The sequence below is a fragment of the Onychostoma macrolepis genome, chromosome 02, assembly GCF_012432095.1.
Source record: "Onychostoma macrolepis isolate SWU-2019 chromosome 02, ASM1243209v1, whole genome shotgun sequence".
Classification (NCBI taxonomy): domain Eukaryota; kingdom Metazoa; phylum Chordata; class Actinopteri; order Cypriniformes; family Cyprinidae; genus Onychostoma; species Onychostoma macrolepis.
In genome coordinates, this window is record NC_081156.1 from 5,208,622 (window position 1) to 5,233,940 (window position 25,319).

Genomic DNA, 25,319 nt, shown 5'->3' on the forward strand with positions numbered 1-25,319 from the left:
TTTTGATTATAAAGTCAAAATCGCGAGTATTAAATCGTAGCAATTAAAGTTATAATATTTTGAGAGTATAGCATATATTTCGCATGCAAATGGCCTGGATTAGGAGCACCAGGAGAGGTTGCCAGGCCACCGGAAATTATTTGAATATACTGTATGTGGGATTACCAGCAGAAATCATACCATGTGTCATATACTCACATTGACAGTATGCTTGAAAATAATATTTAACGTCTTCAACTGCATTCATGATTTGCAGTGCACCAGCCACCCAATAATAGCAACATTTGTATATTTGTATTTCACTAAAAAAACAGATTTTTAAAAATATTTACAATATTAGTACAATTATAACAGTATTTCAATTAAACTGAAATTAACATATGATAGCAGAGGTGATACAAATATAAAAACAGGGCAAATGAGCTGCACTATTAAAAATTCAAAATCTAACGATAAGTGATATGATGACAATTTGTGATAGCAACAATGCTGTCTATCAGAAATGCATTAAGATAAAGATAAAACCTATAAACAACTCATAAAGGTGATTCATGTGGCTTTGCTTCAAAAGTTCACCAGGATTTTAAAATGATTTAAAATTTTGTAAAGTGTTTCTACAGTTTGTAATGCTCTTTTACCCCTCCCTTCAAACTTTTCATCCATTTGGTCATACTGAGAAAGCCTGAAAGCTTGCGCTAGTGCTAGTAATAGTCACCAAGTTGCAACTGGTCACTCTGTTTTGATAGGCTTAGTGAAGGGTCAGTCAACTACATCTACATGTTTGACTTGACATGTTAAACAAATGTGACTGTGTATCTGAAGGTGTCTTTCATTTTCCCCCAGCTGGCAATGAGTTGTTTCTCCTTGGCCGTAATCTGACAGTGGCAGTGCTTGGAGTTGTAATTCCCATAGGTATGTACATCTTCTGCTCTCTGGGGCCGCTAGGGTCCTGCTCTGTGCTATTTTGAGCACATTTTGACACCAGTGTTGCTCACCGATGCTCTAACTACAAGGTGAAAGAGCCTGGGGCAGCAGACTCAGCTGTAAGGAGATGCAGTTTGTGTGTGTGCTGTCTGCATGAATTTAGATTCATTCTACTTTATTGTGTTCGTGAGCCAAGAAAGAAATTCCCTTGGTAATATTACAGCAAAACGGACTAAAATCAAGCCTGCTGCATTGCAGAGAGAGCAGATGTTTTGATTTATTTGATTTTTATTAGGTTAGGTTTTTATCAGCATTCAAAGATTTCTGAGAGCCATATAATAATTTTTTTCTGATTGATATGAAATGTTTCAGTTTGTGTGGAGTTTTTGCCCTTCTTCCTTATTCTTCATTCCCTGTCAACCCTCTTTGCTCTGTTTCAGTTATCATCTGCTATTCTCATGTTCTTTTTTTCTAGCCAATTTAAAGGAGCAGTTCACCAATAGCAATCCTGATATTTACTCACCCTCATGTTGTTTCAAATCAGTATGATTTGACTGACCTCTGTGGAACACAAAAGGAGATGTTATGTAGAATGTTCATGCTGCTCTTTTGCGCACCTGAAGTCTACAGGAGCCTAAAAATAACCAAAAAGCACCATAAAAGTGATCTGACTCATGCACTAAACTTCAAATCTTTTGAAGCTATGTACTAGTTTTGTGCATGGGTCGCGGAAGCGAGGGGCCGCCCGAACCTGGGCCCGGGTCTGGTACAAATATGAAAAATTACAAATATGAAAATTCATAGGTTATAGGCTGATATGTATGCACGATTAATCAAGATTGCGATCTCGATTCAAAAATGTGATTTTATTCCTAAATGATGATGATTCTGCTATGTCTATTAAACCTTTGAAATCACAATCACATTGGAATATTTAAAGCTGCTTTTGCAGAGAGAGCAGCGCTCAGCATGTAAGCTTCATATTTGAAACAGCTTCACTAAGCAGGCTAGGCTACATTTCTGTGTTGCAAACATTAAATAGTAACGAAAGTAGGGTGACCATACGTCCTCTTTTTGGACCTAAAAAAATTTCTAATTCGCCCAAAATGAGTAATTTATAACATTTTAGACATTTATAAATAGACTCATAACATTAAATAAAACATTTTGTCAGAACCTCGTATTATTTTGTTATTTTTGTCAGTGTTTTGTTTTCAGAATCATAGGAGAACTGTGAACTCTGTTCTAAAAATCAATTATCCAGAGTCAGAGCTTAAAAAATTAATAATATACCTGGCATCTAACTAATAATATTATTACTGTTTCTAATATTAAAATAGGATATAAAATGTACAATCTTACAGACTTTATGTAGTACATTAACAAGGATTTGGTACAATTATAATGCATTAGCCTATAATAACTCTTCTCATCCAGTGTGCGAAGTTCTGCAAACCACACCCCAATCACCCCCCCAGCATTAGGGCAGCATGAACATTACACTAAACTTCTCATTTTTTGTTCCACGGAAGATTTTAAAACAACCTAAGGGTGAGTAAATGACAGAATTGTTATTTTTGTGTGAACTCCTCCTTTAATTCTACACTTGTTTGCCTCCCCATTCCATTCTCTCTATCTCTCTATCTATCTATCTATCTATCTATCTATCTATCTATCTGTCTATCTATCTGTCTGTCTGTCTGTCTGTCTGTCTGTTTTTGTTTGTCACACTGGCTGTCTTGTCAGTCATTCCACCGCCAGTCAAGCGTGTGTTAACATGTCCCCTCACGGCTGTATGTTAAACACATGCAGTTCCTATTGTTGCCACAGTGGTCTTCGGAGTGGTGTGTGCCGGCATTTACCTCGTTTACCGCAACTGGAGGAGGAACAGCACCAAAAGCATGAACTTCGACAATCCCGTCTACCGCAAAACCACAGGAGAGTCAGAGGAGGACGAGATTCACATCGGTCGGACTGACGGGCTCGCTGGCCATCACCATACTTACCCCGGGCCCGTGGTCGGCATGACGCCAGTCGGTACGGGGACGTGCCCGCCATTCATCGCTCTGCCTCTGGGGACCGGTTTACCAGACCCTGCCACACACTGGTACACAGAGCAGCCCACCATCTCTAGTACTAAGTGAAAGGGAGGACGACTCTAGAAATACTGTGACCGCAGGGAGCAGGACTGACACGTGGCTGCCAAGCTATGCAGGAACTGAATGGCATTTAGCGAGCTGAATCATTCTTAACATGCCCAGGTTTTGAAGTACGCTGAAGTGCAAACGCTGGGTTGATTAAACAAAAGGTTTAGACATTTCAGACCCATATTCATTAGGTCCATTTTAAGCGTCATTTTATTGCTGGTTGGAACCACCAACTGGTTCAAACCTGCATTATTTATATTTATCTTATAATCCTAGACAAATCTAGCACTGTAACTGGCATTAAATTTACTACATAAATGTTGAAACTAGTCTATTAGACTAGAAATGTCCAGCACTTTTGCTAAAGCTGCAGAGAGAAACAGTTTTTGACCCTTATTACTAACATGGCAGTGTTTCATTTAGTCATCAGGTTTCCAAAATTTCCTAATTAACCAATTAATTTGATTACAATTTACAATGTATTACATTATAAAGTACCTTTTAATAGGCTTAACAAAAAATTAGACACATTATTCCAGAAATAATCTTTGATGGCTCAAGGGCAAACAAGCAATTTTAACTGCTTGGTGTCATGACTTTTTTTTTAGAATTGTTTAATAATGATAAAATGTATAAACAGTGATTTGAAACTATGAAACAGTTACCTGTATCATATTATAACCGTTTTATTTAAATAATCTTTGACCTATTGCCTCGTTACAGACATAATAACACGCGAGGTGTTAACATGAAATCAAAATGGACTTATTCACTTTCCTATGTTTGGTCATACTGTACACGTTTCTTCTGTGCATATGATTCCAAAGAAAAAAATATTTGTCTTAGAAAACTTGATTCTGAATTCTGAAACAACTTTTGTTTTTTGGCTAACGTCACTAACAACTTTAATATGGAGACCGCTCTTCATGATCCATTCAGTTCCCAATGCATAAAATCAAGTCCCACCTTTTTTCTTCATTAAATGTTCAAATTTCATTCAGAAATGCTGAGCAAAGGCTGCAAATGTTGTTTCATGTTAACTTTAACAGCAATTAATACTAGGATGTTTACATTTTAGGTTTTCAACTTAGAACGCACCCAACAAAGAAAGATATCAATACAAAAATATTCCCAAACTTGATATGTTTTGTCCGTTTCATCAGTATTATCCACTTTTTATAGGTGTGTTTATTCCATAGAGAGACATTGTATATTCATCACTCGCATGCAAATGAAAAGCCATTGTCCTTGAATTCACACGACTGTCTGGTGAGGCTGCGGACGCGTCTCTGTGGGGCTCCACCGCACTGCAGCTACGACTTGGCAAGACACTGAAATTGGCAGAGTACCCTGGTTAGTGGAGCAAACCCTAGCGTAATCACTCCGAGCCGGAATAGATGTTACGAGGGTCAGCGCGAGTGCGTTACACAGCGGGGTCTCTTGTGGTTCACACCGAGCTGCGTTTCGCTAGGCGTAAACCAGTGGTAATTTATGAAATGTCACAGTTTCACACGTCTGTTTCTGTTATTGGAGTTTGTCGTGCCGCCCACTTACAGTACATTCACTTTCATGTTGTTGTTTATCTCCGGAGCGGAGAAACGGGGAGAACATAAGTTGATAGTCGCCCCAAGGGTCTAGCATAGCTACAGGCACTGAGCTAAAGGATACATAAGCACTAGGTTGACGTCTAAACACATTAGAATCACGTTAACGTTGGGGAAAAAGTGTCTGGGACTGGCATGTGTGCAGACAGCCTGCTCAGCAGATTTAGTGCTCATGCCTCGCTGTAATAGATGCACCGACCTTTAAAGATGCTCTGAAAGGCCATACATTCCAAATGCTGGACATTTATTTGCGCGGTTGTTTTTAACACGGGGTACCTCTGCATTCTTCTGTCATGTGCTGTGGGGACGTTTGGTTTTGTCTCAGGGAGATGGTATAGAGAGTGGTGAAGGGTTTCAGTTAGTTATGATAATTGGAATGGGAAATAATGTGTAACAATGCATTCACTGTCGAGAAAACATAAAATGCGCCTTGCGTAGGTCGACCTAAGATGTGATGCATAGAGACTGGCTTTGGTCAGAGAGATTTTTTTAGAGGGCTAGTACTGGTATTGTCGTCCAGGTCACCAAACATGCCAAAGTCACATTTCACCCCAAAATGAAAAGAAAGAAAACATATTTTACACAATGAAATATGTACTGTATGCACACTACTGTTCAAAAGATTTTTCAAAAGTTGTTGAAAGATTTGTGTTCACCAAGCCTGTAATTATTTGATCAAAAATACAGTAAAAACTGTAATATTGTTGAGTAGTAATATTACAATTTTAAAAACTTTTTTTCTATTTTAATATATTATAAAATGTAATTTCTTTCTGTGATCAAAGCTGATTTTTCAGCATCTTTACTCCAGTCTTAAGTGTCACTTGATCCTTCAGAAATCATTCAAATATGCTTCCATAGTAAGAAAATAAGATCATCATCATGAGGGTGAGAATTACCAGGGACAAATGTTTTACAATACAATAAAGGTCCTTAAGGTAGGCTTTGTTTTTGTTTTCATGCAAAATACATTTTGTTATTTCTGTCTTTTGATTTTGGGGTGAAATATGACCTGAACATTTTTCGTGAGATTCACTCGCTGAGGCTTTTTTTCCTTATACTTTATATTATGAGGGTGTCTTTGGTGTCCTATCCTTTGAATAAATTGTCAGACAAAAGGACAGTTTTTTTTTTTTTCTCATTTGGGTGGTCAGGAAGACCAGCTGTTCATTCACAGATTCTGAGATCAGATGTTACCTCATTAATATTAAAGAGCATCGCTCTAGGATTTCAAATGAAGACTCCCTCATAAGAGAGGAGCATTAAATATTCTGTGTGTGTGTGTGTGTGTGTGTGTGTGTGTGTGTGTGTGTGTGTGTGTGAGAGAGTGTGTGCGAGTGTGTGTGAATGTTAATATGTGCGTTCAGAATGCATTTATTTGTGGTGTGAAAGTTAAATCAGTGTGTAATGTGATTATGGAATGCGATGTGTAAATACGTTTTCATACAAATACTTTTGATACACCTTTGTAAAAATGTATATAAGATTTTAGATAACAGTATTGCCTATGAATTAATTTATTTGGAATATATGATCATTGTTTTCTGATGGTAAAATAATATATTCTGCCAAAGTGTTTTTGTGCTGTTGGTATTATTCATTTTTGCTGTTCGTATTTTTTTACTTTTTGAATTTATTTTGATCTTTATTTTTGCATTTTAAGGCTTTAATATAGAATATTTTGAGTAGTTTAATTAAATTACATTGTTATTGCACTATATTTTGCAAACACAAAACTTATTTTTCTTTTTTTGTGCCTTGTTTTGTGATTTTTACCAACACTGATTTCAACACTGTCTGATCTCTGACTGCATAAACTTTATTGTGGCATAATGGTCTCATTGTATTTCAAATGTTTCTCTTTATATGTCTCTCTATAAATTGATATAAAAGTGAATTAAACATATGCTGCCATTTGGTGTTTCATTAAACTTAAATATTTGAAATGTTTTTATAACATTGTTTTAAAGGGGATCTATTATGCAAAACTCACTTTTATATTGTTTTTGAACTAATTATGTGTCCACAGTGTATGTACACATCCACCCTATTGTGGTAAAAAAAAAAAAAAAAAATCCATCCACTGCATTTGTTCGTAAATCGTAAATATCAGGCTACTCCAATGTGACGTCACATGCCCCGCCCACGACTGGTAACGATCTCTGATTTATTTGCTTAGCTCCTCCCCTGAAAGAGCTGTACACTGTCCGCCATGATTTTCTGTTTTTTCCTTTTGTTTAATATTAACAGAATAGACAGTATTATGCTGCTTTACTCATTACACAGATCAAATATCCACATACAAATTCTTTCCCAGCTTTTTAGTTCACAGACATAACTGTGTTTATGTGAACTTTCTGTGTTTTTGACATATCCTTTTATGTAGCCTACTTTACAGTTTAAGTGCAAGATGATGCAAAAGAGAACTTCGTTTAGTTCTCACGCGACATGTGCCATGTCACAGCTAGCTTTCTGCGTTTTGGCTTCAGATATAAGCGCTCAAAGAACAGAAAAATAAATTTTTAAACTGATATGGCTTTAAAGGTGCAGTATGTAATATTGACAGCTAGTAGTTGAAATGGGTACTGCAGTCCAAATTCAAAATAGTGTGTCTCCCGCCCCCTCCTCAGACTGACACTCACGTGAGTTGCCAGGTTGAGGAAAGGTCATGCAAGAGGAATGATCGCAACTGACAATGGAAGGCAACAAGCCTTACACTGCAAGTTGTTGAATTGACTTAATACGCCTCTTGTTATAGAGCTTTATAGATGGATGCCAAGGCCTTTGTAGGTTGGGTAGAATCGGTGATATCTGACCCAGTTTGTTTGCAGCTTCCATGGTTGTAATACCATGTGTCTCCTTCAAGTGGCAACCCTGGGGGTCGAAATACCATTAGGTAAATTTAAAAAAAAATCCAAAACAAAAACAGACATTGTGACACCGAACGCACATTTCAGAGTAAATTAACTGGCTGTAGGATTGTTTTTCAGAGAAGTATGTGAACTTAACATGTTTCCTGTCACGGAATGACTCCGGAAGAACAAAATAGATCCAGGTGCAGTTTTAATAGTGGTACAAAACAATAATCCAAAACAAAGCAACAGGCAAAAAGTAATCCAAGGACAGGGTAACAAACACAAAGTAACAGGTCCAATACTGCAGCAACAAAAGTAAGTGAGCATGGTATAAATAGTGATGAGCTAATGAGTAAATGAGCTACAGCTGATGATAATCAGTACAGAGAATGCTGGGCAAAGGACTATGGGAAACTGTGTTCATAGCATGTAACAGTGGAAGTGGAGAGTGCCATCAAGTGGACAGTCTAGGACACAACAACTAAACACTGTGACAGTTTCCTAAATATCTGCAATTATGATATTTTTATGCTTAAGTACAGTCAAATTACATACCTATAAAATGCATACAAATAATAAACTTTCACGATGACAAAGAACTGCAATGTCGCGTGAGTGTGACCATGACAGAAATGATCATCAAAACCAAACAGTTGTGTTGTTTTGGTAGAGTATCCGAGGCACGAGATGTACTGTAAAGTCACAGCCCTATTCTAGAAAAGGCAACATTCTAGAAATGAGCAGCAGCTCATTTGCATTTAAAGATACATGATTTGCTTCCACTCAAAAAAGGTATTTTTCAGCGTGGTGTAATAAATTATATGTGCATGGGGTATTTTGAGCTGAAACTTCACAGACACATTCTGGGGACCTGAGACTTGTATTACATCTTGTAAAAAGGGGCATAATAGATCCTGTTTAATGCAGATCACATATTCTTGTTATTATTTACCTGCAAGTGTGACTTATTTGTTGGGACTATTTGGGATTGAAGCTTTCTTTAAAACTCTGCCGGTAACATCTTTACGTTCCTTCAATCCTATGTTTAATTTAAGAAACTATTTTTCTCAAACAAGACATATGGTGTTGAGGCATCCATTCTAGGACACTGTCTGGCTGGATCGCCTCAGGAATCATGTTGCTACGGTAAAAAATGTTTTAATGGTTTTTAATAATGCCACTGTTGCACAATATATATATATATATATATCAGGCTACATGTCTGCCCTGGGTTGTTTACTTTATTACACTTTATATTAACAGCTTTTACCCACTAGTATGTTTACCTTTTCAACAGTGACTTTATGTGTATTTAGATGTCCGTGGTAAGGGATTCTCTTCAGATGATTTACCGTACTGAAATGAATCCTCTAGATAAGCAAATCATGCTGTTTTGAAGATGTCAGAAGATTTGTGTGGCATTCAGTGGATATGCAAATTGTGTTCATCTTAAAATACACAGTCAAGCACCCAAAGGATTTGGACTAGTCTTATAGAATAGTTTAATTTATTGACATAAGATGACTCAGAATGAAACTGGGTTGGTTACAAAATTTTTTATTTTTTTTCTGATCTGACTTGGATTTATAGGAAAGATACACATTTAGCTGTTATCGTCAGTTATATTTACATTGACAAGCTTTACATTAGCAAACTACTGTCTTCTTGACTACTAAATTATAATATTGACATTTTATTGCTGATCTTCTTAGTAGTAACTGTACATGAATGATTATTGAAAATGACTGAGATGTCCAAGCTCTGTTCTAAGAGACCTTGCATTTGTCTGTGCTCTTGCTTTCTGTGTGGGCTTTCAGGAGGTCTGCTATCTCTGTGTGAGAGGCCTGTGTCGCCAGAGATATTGCACTGCGACCGCCCTAGAGACAAAACAGAGATGCATGAATATGATACACAACATGACATCTACAAAGATCTAAACAGCATGTGGATATAGTCTGTCTTTATCATAGTGCTAAAAAGTTAGTCAGGGACTACATTCACATCAGTGTTAAATGTGGTTCAGTTTTTTTCTTCTTTGTATGACAGTGAATCTGACATTTTCAATTCTTATCTGCGCCATTTTCAATTTTGAAAATAAATTGGATAGGCTGATATTTTGCTAGGTGACTGACAAAGTGTGAACATTTAGATTGGAATTTGTGATTTTACATCGAAATATCTTAATTGTAAATGCATAATAAATACTATGATATATGTACTACTGTATATATGCACAAAAAAAAACATATACACATTACTATTCAAAGTCACTAAGATCTTTTTTTCTTTAATGTAAACTTTTATTTAGCAAGGATGCATTAAATTGATAAAATTTTTATATTGTTACAAAAAACTTATTTCAAATTAATTATCTTCTTCTGAACTCTCAATGAGTCACAATTACCACAAAAATATTAAGCAGCACAACTGTTTTCAAAAAGAGTAAAAATAAAAGGATATATATGTATTTAATTTATACATTTAGAAAAGCTATTTATCTTATCTCTTTTAGTTCAAACACCTATTGTGATGATCTTGAAAATGCAACAAACTACATTGATAAGAAATGTTTCTTGAGCAGCAAATCAGCGTATTAGAATGATTTCTGAAGGATCATGTGACACTGAAGACTGGAGTAATGATGCTGAAAATTTAGCTTTCCATCATAGGAATAAATTACATTTTAAAATATGTTAACTCAGAAAATGCTTATTTAAAATTGAAATAATATTTCACAGTATTATTATTATTAATTTTTTTTTGTTTATTTATCAAATAAATGCAGCCTTGATGAGCATAAGAGTCTTCATTCAAAACATTAAAACAATTGAACTGTTCCCAGATTTCTGAAAGGTAATGTGTATATATGAATCGAACAGGTAGACATTAAACAGGAAGCTTCTATCTGAAAGATAGCAGGAAGTCTTTACAGCACCTGCTCTGTGTTTCAAAGGATTTATTAGTTCTCAGAGCAGCTCTTCAGTTGTAATGTGACACAGATGTGACCTGACTAACGCTCTAGTTTCAGCTGTGGGGGAGCAGACTTGACAGCTTTCATTTTGTCTTACATGCATCCACATTCTCTCGCTTTCTTTCTCTCTCTCATTCCCTCGCATAGAGGGATTATTTCAGCTGCCAAGCAAGGATTTCTCAAACACAGAAAGTGATAAGGGTTTGTAAGTGTTATTTGTAAACTGGAGGCTGTCAGTTCCTGTTGTTGTTTGTGTGAAGAGCGTGAGGCTGACATCATGTTAACATGAACTGACCATTTCCAGAGTTCAGACAGGATTGTGTCCAGCAGGTGGCACTTTTTTACAGGTCAACTGTCAACAGAAACAGCTCACTGTTGCCGTTCAACCCACACTGAACTTACTCCAGTCTAGAGAGCTGTTGTCTTCCTCCCATAAAGTTTCATTGTTTTTTTCAACAAAAAATTCTAATGACTTTTTGTTACTGTGCATATATTAGTAATTACCCTGATGTAGCTCACTTCTATTACAAAAAACTGTTATGCATTCATGTGCAGTTTAAAAATATGGAAGCAGCCTTATTATTTACATTCTATAATTAAGTCAAAAGTAATTTGACAATGTAAAGATCTAAGGTTTGTGAAAATATTATGTAAAATATATAAAATACATTAAAACATTATAAAAAACCGGAGAATAAAAATAATAATATAATAATTGTCTATTTCAAAAAACGAATGTCATTTTTCTTAACCATTTTATTTTAGCCATAAATTAAGTTATTGTATAAAATTATTCAAATCTTTGTACCTTTTGACTGGATGTTGCCTATTTTTTTAAAGGAAGAATTAATATCATTTCTACTGAGTCCAACAGTTGACATTTAAAAAAAAAAAAGATATTGTGGCCACGAATTACCAATTTGTTCTCACAGCTTCTTAAATCATGGTCACATTTTATTGATTTGTTCCCTTATTCCCATTAAATCATGGCCATATTTTGTACATTTCTTTTAACTTTTCAACAAAAAGCACATTTCTGCTTTTAAACTCTACAGAAATCTTGTGTTATTGGAGCTGTAATGTGATCCTTCATATTGTTGGATGAACATGTGGTTAGGTGCTTGTGTTTTCTGTTAAGGTTTAGACAAACATGCGCAAGAAATTACCTTGTCTTTTAAATTGACATCACAGTTCGCTTCCTCTAACAAAATTCGCACAATACTGACGTGTCCCCGATCACAGGCGCTGATCAGCGGAGTGGTTCCTGCATGATCCTGGGCATCAGGATCCGCTCCCTGTTCTAGCAGGAGACGCACCACTGGGACACGTCCATGTCTTACTGCCAAGTGAAGAGCCGTTTGTCCCACCTAAAGACACATTTGTTTAGAACAGAAACACATCCATCTTCTGAAACATTACAGAACATGCCAGATCTTATGCAAATCAGCAGTCCATTTCAAACAAATCATTTTGATATAAAGTGTACACTGAGCCAATTGGCTGATGCCTCCCATCACCTGGCCAACACAGGCGTTGACGTCACCAAGCTCCATCAGCTGCTGGACCACTTTCATGTCTCCTGGTGATTCTACACCTGTCAAGGGGGCCAGCATGATAGCAGTGTAGCCAGACTTGTTTCTCAGGTCCACGTCACATACACCTAAGGTTAAGGGAAAGCAAGCACATTTTTTTTGAATCGCTGAAAATGTAAAGGATGCTAAAAAATTAAACCTGAAGCAGGGCAAACTCAAGGTCAATGTTCAAAGAAAGCTGTATTTGGACAAAATAGCTCTTTTTCGAGCCCTAGTGAGCTGCCATCCTGTCTACCACCTTCTAAGGCAGCATCCAAAATTAAATGGAACTCCACAAGTGACAGATTTGGAACGCTCTACTTAGGCAGCAACATGTGCGCCACACTAAAAATATAGCAGTACTCGCAAGAAGCAGAAAAGAGACACAAATGACAACTGATCTATTAAGAATTTGATGCTAAGCTAACCATGCTATATGCAAAGCATAAAAAGCACACACAAACAATCCATTGTCCAAGATGAGTTGGAAAGTTTGAGTACTTCTGTAGCTCCATTTAACCACTTGTTAGCAACCAACTTTTTCAAGAGGTGTTAAAAGCTTTAAAAATGGGGGTGTTACTGAAATATTTTATGTCATAGAATAAAACATGAAAACATTTGCGCTTTTGTTAACCACGGACCTTATTTCAGGCATTTAACTAAAAAAAAAAAAAAAAAAACTTAAAAAAAATACATTGTCTTCAGGCCGATGGAATTGCAAAAAATGGGGTTTATGACACATTCCTGCACCACTCGATTAATACTTGTCAGTACTAATTTAAAGGGTTAGTTCACCCAAAAATTTAAACACTGTCATTAATTACTCACACCAAACCTGTGTTCATCTTCAGAACACAAATGAAGATATTTTTGATGAAATCCGAGAGCTTTCTGACCCTGCATAGACGGCAACGCAACTGAGATATTCAAGGCCCATAAATGTAGTAAGGACTTCATTAACATCACGGAAGAGAAGAAATTGCTGAATAAAGTTGATATTACAACTGTAATCTCATGAAGCTACGAGAATACTTTTTGTGTGCGAAGAAAACTAAAATAACCACTTTATACAACAATTTCTTCTCTTCCGTGTCAGTCTTTTCCACTCGCATTCATGAGGCGATCGTGATGCATACATGTGGTGCTGCTGATGCAGGAGCTGGCGTTCTGATTTAGAACGACCATCTCTCTTAGTTCATGTCATGGATGTCACATGGACTATTTTAATGATGTCCTACTACCTTTCTGGGCCTTGAATGTGTCAGTTCCATTGCTGTCTATGAAGGATCAGAAAGCTCTCGGATTGAGGGTATGAGGGAGAGTAATTAATGACAGAATTTTCATTTTTGGGTGAACTAACCCTTTAAATGAAGGTATAAAATGCTGTCTAGGTAGAACGCCACTTTACCTAGGTTTTGGAATAGTTATAGATTGCAATCACAGCGAGAAACATGAATGTTACTCTTTCCATTGATGTATGTGTTTTGCTTTCATTAGCTTCAAAGAAATCAAATACTTTATAATGTAATTTCCCACACCATAATTAAAGACCAGTTTTAAAACATTTCTTTTTGAGCAGTTAAAAATAAGAGGAAATGAAACAAAACAATTATGTTATCACTGACCTGTGTCTAAAAGGAGCTTAACGATGCTGAAGTTACAATGCGACACGCTATAATGCAAGGCAGTGTTCCCATTATCATCCGCCATGTTGACCAGGAACTGAAGGACTGTAGGTGTTTGTGAGTTAACCTCGTTGAGATACACAGCAACAGTGTCAGCACATGCTCCCTCCTCAGCAGAGATGTGAAACCACTGCTGGAACATCACAGTGAGAGCCTGGCTCTGCAAATCAGCAAAGGAAACCAATCGTGGAGTTACCACTCAACAGAACAACAGGTTCCTTTTCCTCTGCTTGGAACTGTGGTAACTCGTTATCTGTCAAACTTGGCATAGGAAGTAAATAGTAATTTGGCAGGTGCTTTTCTCCAAAGTACAGCAACTAACAGTACACTTACTACAAGGACAATCTGCCTGGCAGTACCTGAGATTAAGGGCCAGATTTACTCAAAGCTTTAGCACCAGTGCAAACCCTATTTTTGCCTTAAAACATGCTGTCAGGATTTACTAATGGCACTGAAAAATTGGCAACAAAAAGGCATGGACAGAGTTTTGTTTTTTACTTCTGACCTTGTTGCATATGCATTTGTAGGAGTTTCTTTTTCAGAAGTAAAGTTTATGGGAGGAGAGTATTTAAATGAATCATGTAACATAATTTACTAAGGTTTGCGCTAGTCAATTTACTGTCTTTGTGCCATTAAGTAATGCCCTAAAAAGAATGTTTAACCCATTCTGTGTTTGAAATGGCTATTTTTTTTTTTTTTTTCAATTTGCACTGCTCTTTGGTAGATTCCACCAGTCGTTATGGAAATAATCTTGCTGTGTCTATGTTCTTTAATTTGCTCAATGTCAGTAAATCACTTGCAGAACTTTACACTCCTGTCGACACTTTTATGGGATTCCGGTCTCATGCTAATTTGCTCTGTTTAGTAAATCTGTGTGTCTTGCTCAAAGGTTCATTGGTGATGGTTCATGTCTTATTCCCTGCAGGGATTGGACCAGCAACATTTTGGTTACTAGCTTCAAACTAGTACACACCACTGCCTAAAACAGGCAAGAAGGGAATATTACATATAAACTAGTTAAGTTGAGTATTACCATTTCATCATCAGGTTCTGACACTTTATCCATGTGGTCTCTCAGGAAATAACATGCCTCTATGAAATCTTTATCAACAGCTTCCCTGGGGGAAAAAACAGGTGGTTTCCATTAGTGTTTAAAATGTACAAGAAATGTAAGAATTTAAAAGTTTAAAATTTAAAAGAAACCTAAAGATGAAATCGTCTCACCTGTTTTGCTTCATTGCCTGGGATTTCTGATCTGAGTCCAAGCTCAAAGAAATGCAATCCTTCCTCTCTTCCTCTGTTTGATCCTCTAGAGCTCTTGCCTGACTTGTTTGCTTGTGCGGATATTCTTGTTTTGTGGTCTCTACATCTATGGCATCTTCTTTTGGACTGAATTCTGCATTTTTACTTTTGTGTGTTTGTGCGGTGGAATCTGTTGTCCATGTGGTCCATAATTTGCCTTCTTCTTTAGTCGTATTCTTCTTGAGGCCAACATTCACTTCTGCGTGCTCTTGTAGTTTGATAGCATTACTTATTCCCTCTGTCTCCATGCTCCCACTTCAGAATGTTGAAGGTCAAAGAGTATTAGTATTCTGAATCTGAAGTCACTATTTTAGTGGATTAGTCTGAAGTCATTGTGTATGACTATACAAAAAAAAAGAAAAAAAAAAAAAACTTTCTATTCCAAGACCATTAGTACGGTTTAATATAAAATTGCCCATAGTGGTGATATTTACCTGTCTCTTATGCTGATTGTCTTCAGATTTTCTGTCTTGGGGTTCTCTCCTACTTCAGGAAGTATTTCCATCATTTTATAGTCTTGCAATTCACAGAAAAGCCACAAAAACCATCATACACAAACCATCATACATCATACAATGTCAGTAAAAGAAATAGCACTTGTAGAATAGCTTGTCACTTGGACAGTACCCTCAAAAAATAAACATTTTAGTTTACCAACTCATAAAGCAGGGAGGTATCTCCAACCCTGCTCCTGGAGAGCTAACGTCCTGCAGACTTCAGTTCCAACCCTGCTCCAACACACCTGTCTGTAATTATCGAGTAGCCCTGAAAACCTTGATTAGCTGGATCAGGTGTGTTTGATTGGAAATTTGATTTGATTGCTGAAATTTGCAGGACAGTAGCTCTCCATTAGTAGGGTTGGAGACCCCTGCCATAAAGGGTGCATATTAGTACCCTTTGAGGGTACCTCAGTGATGAGCTGTTGTACCCCTAAAGGTGCAATTGCGTGCAGAGTCATACCTGGTTGTGAAACATCACCAGTAGGAAATACATAGAAGGTAAGAAGGGTGACTAAAGTTGATAACTGCTCTTGAATAGTGCAGGCACGTGGAGGCAAGTGATCTGAAGACATTTTCCCTGATGAGTCGTCTTTGCAAAGGCATTCCCACTGCTCCTGAAGGAGCTCTTGTAATCTTTTCACATGGTGCTCCATGTCTGCATGTGATACTGGAGGTTGATCCAGAACTTGAGGAGCGGTTCCCTCCTCTGTTGGCATCTTTTGCCCACTTTCCTGCAGTTCAACCACAGGTTCAAGACTTTGTGTACTTATTAAGGAGCTCTCAGATGAAATCACCTTGGCCAGTGTGCAGCCCATTTCAAGCTGTACGGTCAACTGCTTGATCTTATCATCCTTGTGAAGACTCTCCTCTACTTGCTGCTTCATCAAGGCTCTGGTCTTGTCCAGCTCTACCTCCAGTTCATGAAGTTTCTGTTCCAGCAAAACAACTTTCCTCTGGAGAGTTTCAGTGAGAGACTTAGTTTTGTCTCCATTATCCAAGAGATCTCTTTCTCGAGACTGTCTTACGTCTTTCAATCTCTGGAAGGATTCTTTCAGTAGCTGAAGTCATTGCAACTGCATCAACTTGTTCAGAAGAAGCCTTGACATTTTCCTCTAGCCGGTCATATTCTCGATTCATCCAGTCATCACTCGCTTTGTCTTGATTTTCTCTGGCAAATGAAGGAGTGTCCCAGTTATTTATGTGTAGAGGAGCAGTAAGAACATCCAGTGGCCCGATGGTTTTGTTTTGGGAATGTAACTGGAGTAAAAGTCTCTCTTGCTCCTCCTGCAAAATACATATCTGTGCCTTGAGCTCAGGAATGACTCTGATCTCCTCTTCCAATTCCCCAACTCGTTCAAGAGCTGCAGTGAGCCGCTGGAGGGTCCCGTTTGCTCTACCTGTCCTGCTGTCAGAAGCATGGAATACATCTTCAGAGGAGCCGTTTTCTCGCATTAGATATTCCTTGGGGCTGCTGGGGCTGGTTGGGTCCTCGGTTGACTCGGAGCGCTTTCTCAGTAAAACAGTCAAGGGTAAACTGGAGGCTCTCAAGAGATTTGGCCTGACGTAACATCCTAAGGGCTGTTCATCAAAAGCCTCCATCTCTGCAGATGTGAAGGACTTGTAGATGGGTTCTCCCCTCCTGACATAGCCAGCAGACACACTGTCACTAGATCGAAATTCAAAATGTTGTTGAGAGTCTCCTAGTTTGGTTTTGGGCCATAAAGTGCTGACTGAGTTCCACTCTGTAGCTCTGCATCCATAACCCGGAAGGCTTAAGTTACGTGACAGGATGCCATTATTTCGTTCTCTTTGCCTTCTCTGCATTGGCACCCTCCTAATGGTGTTACCCTTCTCAATGTCATCGACATACTTGAGAAAGTCCAGGTCCAGATGGAATCCATAGGGCGTCTCTACAGAATAGGAGGGTGGTCTTCTTTGGCTCCCATTCTCTTTTGGAGAGATGCCGTTCTCTAAAAGAAAAACACAAGGGTGAGTTGCAGAAGTGATGCACAATATGCAAAACAATCCAAATGTATTTAGACCACTGGAACTGCAGTACCACATGTTCCTAAACAAAACTGTGTGATTCATACCTTTTTTGGTTTCCATTGTTCTTAGCATAAGTTTTCAGCTTAATGTGGTTTTTAGTTTGTCTCCTGCCATCTGAGGACAAAAACACGTTGCTGTTAAGTGTTAAGTGAAACAGAATCATGCTGTGAACACAAGTTGAGATCAAAGTAGTTTGTGCATGATTATTTTGCAGATTTACAGAGCCAGACTCTTTATTCTTTTTCTCTCTATCCCTCCTCATCTCTCTCTCTCTCTCTCTCTATCTCTCTTTGACCACGCAGCACTTTCAAGGCACCACAGAAGCAGCCACAGCCCAAACAATGTGAGCTATGCAGTAAACACACAAATAGTTGGGACCAAACACTTCCACTAGCTCGCATACACACGGCAGCAAAAATTGCAGCAGCCCTTCTTTCATACCTGTATGTTCTACAGTTCTACTCTATCAGTAGAGATCAGCCAGACAAACACACAAATGGGGGCTGACCTTTTTTGGTTATGACATACCTCAGAACCTGGCTATGCTAAGGTAGGCTGATCTTAAAGTACTGATATAACAATTTAGATGTATGGGCACTGCCAGACAAAAAATGCATTGCTGATATAGTCTTATGCTGATAGGAAATGGGGTTGCAAGATTCTTGTTCGAAACACACTTATAGAAAATATCCTGACAAATGTTTCCTGTATCCTGAAGGTCCATAAATAGCCACTGAACAAGAGGGTATCTAATCCAACTTCTAGTAGAGTTTAGCTCTAGCCCTAATTAAACACACCTAAACTGGTCTTCAGGGTCACTAGAAACTTCCAGACAGGTGGGTTGGAGGTAAACTCTGCAGGAAAGTGGCCCTCCAGGAGCAGGATTGGACACCCTTGTTTTGTAGGTACACCTAAACAGTGTTGGTAGGGCACATGTTTAACATAAACAAGTAAATGCACATTTACTCACAGACATATATAGACTGACATGACAACTTCTCTCATATGGTGACATAGTAAGGCCTGAAACGTACTCTACACAAGTATGTGAAAACAAATATTAACAGCTACATAAACTTGATATGTCGCGTTTATTGTGAGGGATACTAAGTTGGCTTTAAACTGTCTTCTACACTCAGTTTTACACTCATGTTTAGAACTAGCTGCCTGAAAGTGACACATGCAGTGTAATGGCACTGAATTTGATGTTTAAGCCCCCTTGAGTACTTGTAGAGTATATTTCTGTCCTAATGCTGAAAATTAATTTACACCACTAGTAGCTGTAATATAAATACTAAAACATTATGAGTGCTGTTAATTGCTTCTATAGACAACTTTAATACGAAGTCTTAATTCAGACATTGTAGTAGATTTAGAATTTATTTGGTCACTTTCACATTGTAGTCTGTTTTCACTGAGTAAGGCACACTCCATTTCACAGTAATGATTATTGTTCCCTTTTCTTTTTTGCAGCACTAAGGAAAAAAAATCCCTCCTCTCATTAAATGTATTTCTCTCCGCTGCATTCTTCCTTACACCACAAATTGGATTGAAACTCTTGACAACTTAAAAACTGCTACCGCTGTAAGAACAAAATTTGAAACACTGTGTACTCTGAACGGCGTGGACAATTTCAGGTTTTAGGTCAGGCTTGGAGGATGGAAAAAAAGACCAAACTGGAAACTTGAGAGGAACAAACATTTGCGAGAGGAGCAAACTAGTCTGCTACAACTGGAAGTCTTTTTTTACTTATATTTGAATTTGAGTTCAGTCATATACAAGGAAATTTTGTTGCACAATGCATAATTTTAAATGACTGTGTTGTTTCTGAGTCTTTTCATATCTTCCCTAATTGTGCTATCAATAAAATGTGTCAGATGACACAATCTGTTCTCTCTTTTATCTCTGAATACCATATGTCATGCTAGCTTTGTTTTGACATGCACATTTAACAGCTCAAGTAGACCTGATTCACTGTCACATAAAACAGACTGCTGGTCCTGCACACGTTCTCACTCACTCACATTTTTAACACACACAATAGACAGACATTTCACTCTTCCTGTTTGGCCCTGTAAGTGGTGTGGTTTCCTTGGCTCAGATCCTCATTCTTTCTCCTCTGTTTGGAGCTGGCTGGAGGACTAAAGCCAAAGATTGGTTCTCCTGATCTATGACCCCCATCACCCTTTCACTTTATGGAGAGAGGGTGTGGTGGAGAGTCTACTGGACTTTTCAGAATGACTACTGTGAGAAAAGAGACGCTTGTTCTTCTATCTATCTATCTATCTATCTATCTATCTATCTATCTATCTATCTATCTATCTATCTATCTATCTATCTATCTATCTATCTATCTATCTATCTATCTATCTATCTATCTATCTATCTATCTATCTATCTATCTATCTATCTATCTATCTATCTATCTATCTATCTATCTATGCATTTACACGTTCTTATCCTTAGAGTGTTGTTCCATCTCTTCCTCTGTGGGATTTTTTCCATGTCCACAGTATTTGGACCATGCCGACAATCTTGGCTCTCTGCCAACAGCAATATGTGCACGCACCAGTTACATGAGAAGACATGTGTGCAGCAAAGTAAATTCTGACTCACTGTATAATCAAACACATGTGAAACATTGAGCACTTGGTGCCTGAGAAACATTCAAAAAGAGTCTACTAAAGTCACCATTTGAAACCTCCTGTTCATTGGCTCCTGTCACACAAACTGAGTAGTTCAGGACAGCTCTCTATTGTTTAAGTGACACAGTCATTACATCAGAGGAAAGTCTTTGAATCTCATTTTAGACACCCAAAACATGGACTTCCTGAAAATTTGTTTGTCCAAAATAAACAAATGACGTATCATATGGAAGTAAAATGACATACCCAGATTACACTAAATCACTTTTTTTTGCAATATTCTTATATAGTAGGAAAAAGTAAATGCCTGGGCACCCAGAGATTAAATATATCCTTAGAGATTTGCTCAAGCCCTTTGACATTACTTCTCTCATGAGTTGTTTTTTTTCTAAATATTCACACTAAATTTGATATTTTAGGGCTGTATCTTACCTTAAATATCACAATTCTGCCATTGTGTCCTCTCTGTGCTGGAGTTTAGCCTGTTCACCTCTTCACTTTTCTCCTTCTTCTGAGAGGCTTCAGAGGGGAAGGCAGACAAAAGACATTCAAGCAATGCCAATGTAAAATTCTTGCAAAACATAAGCAGTGTTATTGTGTGTGGAACAGGAGGCGGGTTGTGGGTACTCTGGCCTTTCATGACTCCGCCCCCCACCCAATCAGAGTCACTGGGTGGGAGGCAATCTGCATTATTCCTCCAATCAAAGTAAGAGGGCGGGCTGAACAGCTGAGAGGGGGGCGGGACTTTGTGCATAACTGCATCTGAGGGATGTTTCTCAAAACAGGATCCATGAGATGGCAGGGGGCATGAGTTTACTAGTACAGTCTGGGGCACTCACAAAACTAGCCCCGCATGAAACTGGGTGAAAGTGGACCCTAGTGTAACCCCTCAGAATCTCAGAGCACATGTGGCTAAAGCCACCACCCACACGCTTTAAGTGTAATTCAATCCACTGTAACATAGTGCTCACCATCCATTATAATCATGGAAATAGTGCAGGGCTTTTCATGAGTATAGGGCACAGAGTGGTTGAGGCTCTCTCAGGACATGCCATTCATTCTTTATGTATCTTCTTTCTCCTCTGGTCTTCGTTTTAATTATATTATTGGAGATTTTCAGCAACAGCATCAACAAGGCAATGGTAAATGAACATAGAAATCAGAAAAGGCTGACTACTTTTACAACTATTCAAAATGCTGAAAATGAATTCTCTCTTTTTTCCATTTTAGCTTCCCTTGTGAAAAAGAAGCACACTTATTTTTAAAAAGATGACATATTATGGAAATAACATACTTTAAAGAGTGCAAATTAAATGTAATATTTTTGGACAAAATTGTATGTTACATTTAAATGAACATGTAGCTTTATTATAGTTTAAATTTATATGAAATACAGTTCGTTGAACGTAAGATTGTTTTAACCCAGTTATTTTTATGTAATTTCATAATTACTTCTAAAGTAAACTAAAGCATACTTTAATGTAAATATACATTTGTTATACTCAATTGTTACACAGCTGCAATTAAGTACATTTAAAAAATATTAACTTTAATATATCGAATAAAACGTCCCAAGTTACGTATGTAACCATGGTTCCCCGAGGGAACCAGACGCTGTGTCGGAAAACACTATGGGAACGTCTTCTGTGAGACCATGCTCTGAATCACATGTGTAATCAGTCCAATAGATGGGCGAGACGTCATGGGCGGGGTGACGTAGCGACCAGGAAACTTAAAAGCACGTGCGGTGCAATCGGCGTCAGCTTCTAGGAATGAAGCAAGCTAGTAGGGATATTATTATTATTATTATTTTCTTTTATAATATATATTTTTGGGGTCAATAATTGTATTAACTAGAGGGTTCTTGCCCACTGACTGGCCACCAAGTCGGGCGTGGTAGGCCGCTATAGCCGCCACGTAGACCTTCAGGGTGGAGTGGGTTAACCCTGCGGAGAATCGGGCCTGCAGGAACTCCAGCACTGTACCAATCGGACAGTTAACTGGGTCGAGCTGGCCGGTCTCCGCACCATGAAGTGAAGAGTTTCCACTTCAAGGCGTACAGTTTCCTCGTAGAGGGAGCTCTGGATTGGAGGAACCTCGGTTGAGAGACCAGAGGCTATGAGTTGTGCCTCCTCAGGGGCCACACCCACAGCTTCCACAACTCCGGACTGGGGTGCAATATTGTACCATCCGCCTGTGAGAGGAGATCCCTCCTGATGGGAATCTCCCATGGAGAGCCATCGAAGAGAGATATCAGGTCCGAGAACCATACTCGGTCCGGCCAGAATGGGGCTACTAGCAGCAGACAGACCCCGTACCAGTGCACTCTCTCCAGAACTCCTGGGAGCAGAGCAATCAGAGGAAAGGCGTACAGACAAAGCCTCTGTACCATAGCATCGAGCCCCAGTGGAGTTGGATGAGTCAGAGAGAACCAGAGGGGACAGTGTGATGTCCTCGAGTCACAAACAGGTCCACCTGAGCCTGGCCAAAAACTCTCCATATCTGCTTCACCGTCTCGGGGTGAAGTCTCCATTCCCCGGGCCTCGGCCCCTGCATCGACAGGATGTTTGCTCCCATATTGAGATACCCAGGAATATGCACTGCTCTCAGCGAGAGGAGTTTGTCCTGGGACCACACAAGGATCTGGTGCGCAAGCTTGTACAAGGGGCACGAACGCAGATCTCCCTGGTGGTTGATATAAAAGACCAGCGCTGTGTTGTCGGTGCGCACCAACACATGGCGATCTATTAGGTCCGGGAGAAAGTGTTTCAGTGCCTGAAACACGGCCAGCATCTCCAGGCAGATGATGTGCCACGTGAGATGGCGACCACGGGCAGGGTGGCCACTCATGACTGCTCCCCAAACGGTGAGGGACGCGTCTGTCGCTAGCATTACGTGGCGACAAGGAGCTCCCAGCACAGGGCCCTGAGACAAGAACCAAGGTTATTTCCACATGTCTAAGGAATGTAGGCATCATCGTGTGACCTTGATCATGCGAAGCAGGTTTCCCCTCAGGGAGAACCCCTTGGTCTTGAGCCACCACTGTAGGGGTCTCATATACAGCAGGCCAAAAGGTATCACGTTGGACGCAGCTGCCATCAGACCCAACAGTTTCTGAAACTGTTTGACAGTAAGTGACCGGCCTTCTCTGACTCTCGTGACTGCAGTGAGGATCGACTCGATCCGAGCAGGAGACAGATGTGCCTGCATCGTGGTTGAGTCCCACACCACGCCGAGAAAAGTGGTCCTCTGTAATGGAGAAAGCACACTTTTCTTGGCGTTTAGTCTTAACCCCAGCTCTTTCATATGAGCAAGAACGACATCTTAATGCTGAACCGCCATCTGCTCTGATTGAGCTAAAGTCAACCAATCGTTGATGTAATTGAGTATGCAGATGCCCTGGAGTCGCTGAGGAGCCAGAGCAGCATCCACACACTTCGTGAAAGTACGGGGGTGAGAGTGCTAGGCCGAAGGGAAGAACCCGATATTGGTAAGCTCAGTGTGGAGGTCGGGGAAGAAAGGTAGGCTTGGAGGTGCTTGCTTTTCTGCGGTTCAACCTGTTTCTTGGTGGGCCAATCGATGTTTAACTTGGCTACCGCACGATTAACCACCTCCAATAGCTCCTCATACTGGGGTGATTGAGGGGGCGAATCTTGGACGCTCTCCACATCAACCTCCTCGGAGGAAGATAGGTGGAGTGCCAAGCCCGCTCCCCCGGGGGGAAGAAACCGCAGAACGGGCTTCTGATTCCAGAGAGCGGGTGCTGGATCTGGCAGGTGAGGAAGGAGATAGGGACTCGCCCGTCTCCATTCCCTCCACCAGATCCACCTGCAAACCCCACGAGTGCATATGCAGGGAAGCTCTCCCTCGAGAGCCGATTCTGCGTGCTTCTCTCCCAAGCAGACCACGCACGGACCGTGTGTATCCGCACGCGCTTTTAAGCTACCTGCCCGTGACATCTCGCCCATCTATTGGACTGATTATACATGTGATTCAGAGCGTAGTCTCGCTGAAAGCATTCCCATAGTGTTTTCCGACGCAGCTCGAGTTCCTGAAGGGGAACTATACTTTTAACTACAGTTAAAATTATAATTTAAGTATTAAGTATAGGTACACGTCACATCAAAATAAGTGTACTATAAAGCATGACAAAAGATTATTACAATATAATGATTTAAAACGTAGTTTAAAGTAAAACTTTAAAATGGACATTATTATAATGTGCACTTTTTAAAAGTGTAAAGTGTGTTCAGAAACATAGTCGTAACAGTGTACTCTCTTTAAAGCAGCCACATGAAAATGCTCTGCTTGCATGTGACACCCACCAAACAGAAAGACTTCAGTCATCTGAGGTGGTCCTGCATGACTGATGGGAACAAGCGTGCATAACTAGACTTCCACAGTTATCAGTGATGAAAGAAACATGCAAGTCCACTTTACTTTGGCTAATGGTCACCAGTTGCTTTTGTCTGTTTGTCTTTCTCAGTAAACAGTTGCCATTGTCAGCAACATTATTTGATAGGCTTAACACTGTTAGTGTGTAATGCAAAATCCATTTAAAAAAAAAAATTAAACCCAAAGTCCCACAATGTCTCTGGCACTTATAGCACTGGTACAGCCCTTTACAGTTTTCAGAATCTCAATTATGCAAACTCATTTTAATGGAATCAGTTTTAAATGGTGTCTAGGAGAGAGTGAACTATATTAGCATATAAAACACTTCACTGCTTATGACTTTAATGCTTATTAGATTAGTTATGTGGGTTTGCCTACAGGAAAATAAATGCACATTTGTAGAGCCCTAAATAAATAAAATAAAATTCCACTTCAGCACCAAGTCGTTTGATTTTTTATTTACTTATGCCAATGAATTCTTCACTTATATGGGTATTTTACTTGCTAATGCCTGAGGGTTAGATGTAATTGGTTGCAATTTTAGATTCCCACTAAACTAGAAGTAACATACAGCACATTATAGTCTGTGTAGAAAATGTAGTCATTTTGTGATTTCAGTTTTTTTCATAATTTTCATAAACACAGATATATTTACACTAGAGCATTTTTGC

At 39.0% G+C, this 25,319-nt stretch overlaps 2 protein-coding genes across 4 annotated transcripts in view; one reads left to right on the plus strand and one right to left on the minus strand.

Annotated features, from left to right (window-relative positions):
* LOC131525810 (low-density lipoprotein receptor-related protein 8-like) overlaps nt 1-6,563 on the plus strand; it is a 102,495-nt gene extending 95,932 nt beyond the window's left edge. For 2 of the 3 annotated variants that reach the window (XM_058753773.1, XM_058753768.1), the window contains exons 17-18: nt 844-912; nt 2,737-6,563. In XM_058753773.1, the coding sequence (XP_058609756.1) occupies nt 844-912; nt 2,737-3,068 (401 nt within the window). In that variant the 3' untranslated portion in view covers nt 3,069-6,563. The remainder of the gene's footprint in view (nt 1-843; nt 913-2,736) is intronic. The other variant, XM_058753781.1, reaches the window with a different exon arrangement.
* A 2,508-nt stretch (nt 6,564-9,071) lies between these two features.
* Nucleotides 9,072-18,516, minus strand: LOC131525119 (KN motif and ankyrin repeat domain-containing protein 4-like). Its single transcript, XM_058752499.1, is given in 11 exon segments — nt 9,072-9,407; nt 11,668-11,868; nt 12,019-12,161; nt 13,698-13,917; nt 14,791-14,875; nt 14,982-15,314; nt 15,494-15,575; nt 16,020-16,596; nt 16,598-17,529; nt 17,653-17,722; nt 18,406-18,516. Coding segments are annotated over 10 exon segments (2,712 nt in total). The 5' UTR covers nt 17,681-17,722; nt 18,406-18,516; the 3' UTR covers nt 9,072-9,296.
* Between the last annotated feature and the right edge of the window lie 6,803 nt (nt 18,517-25,319).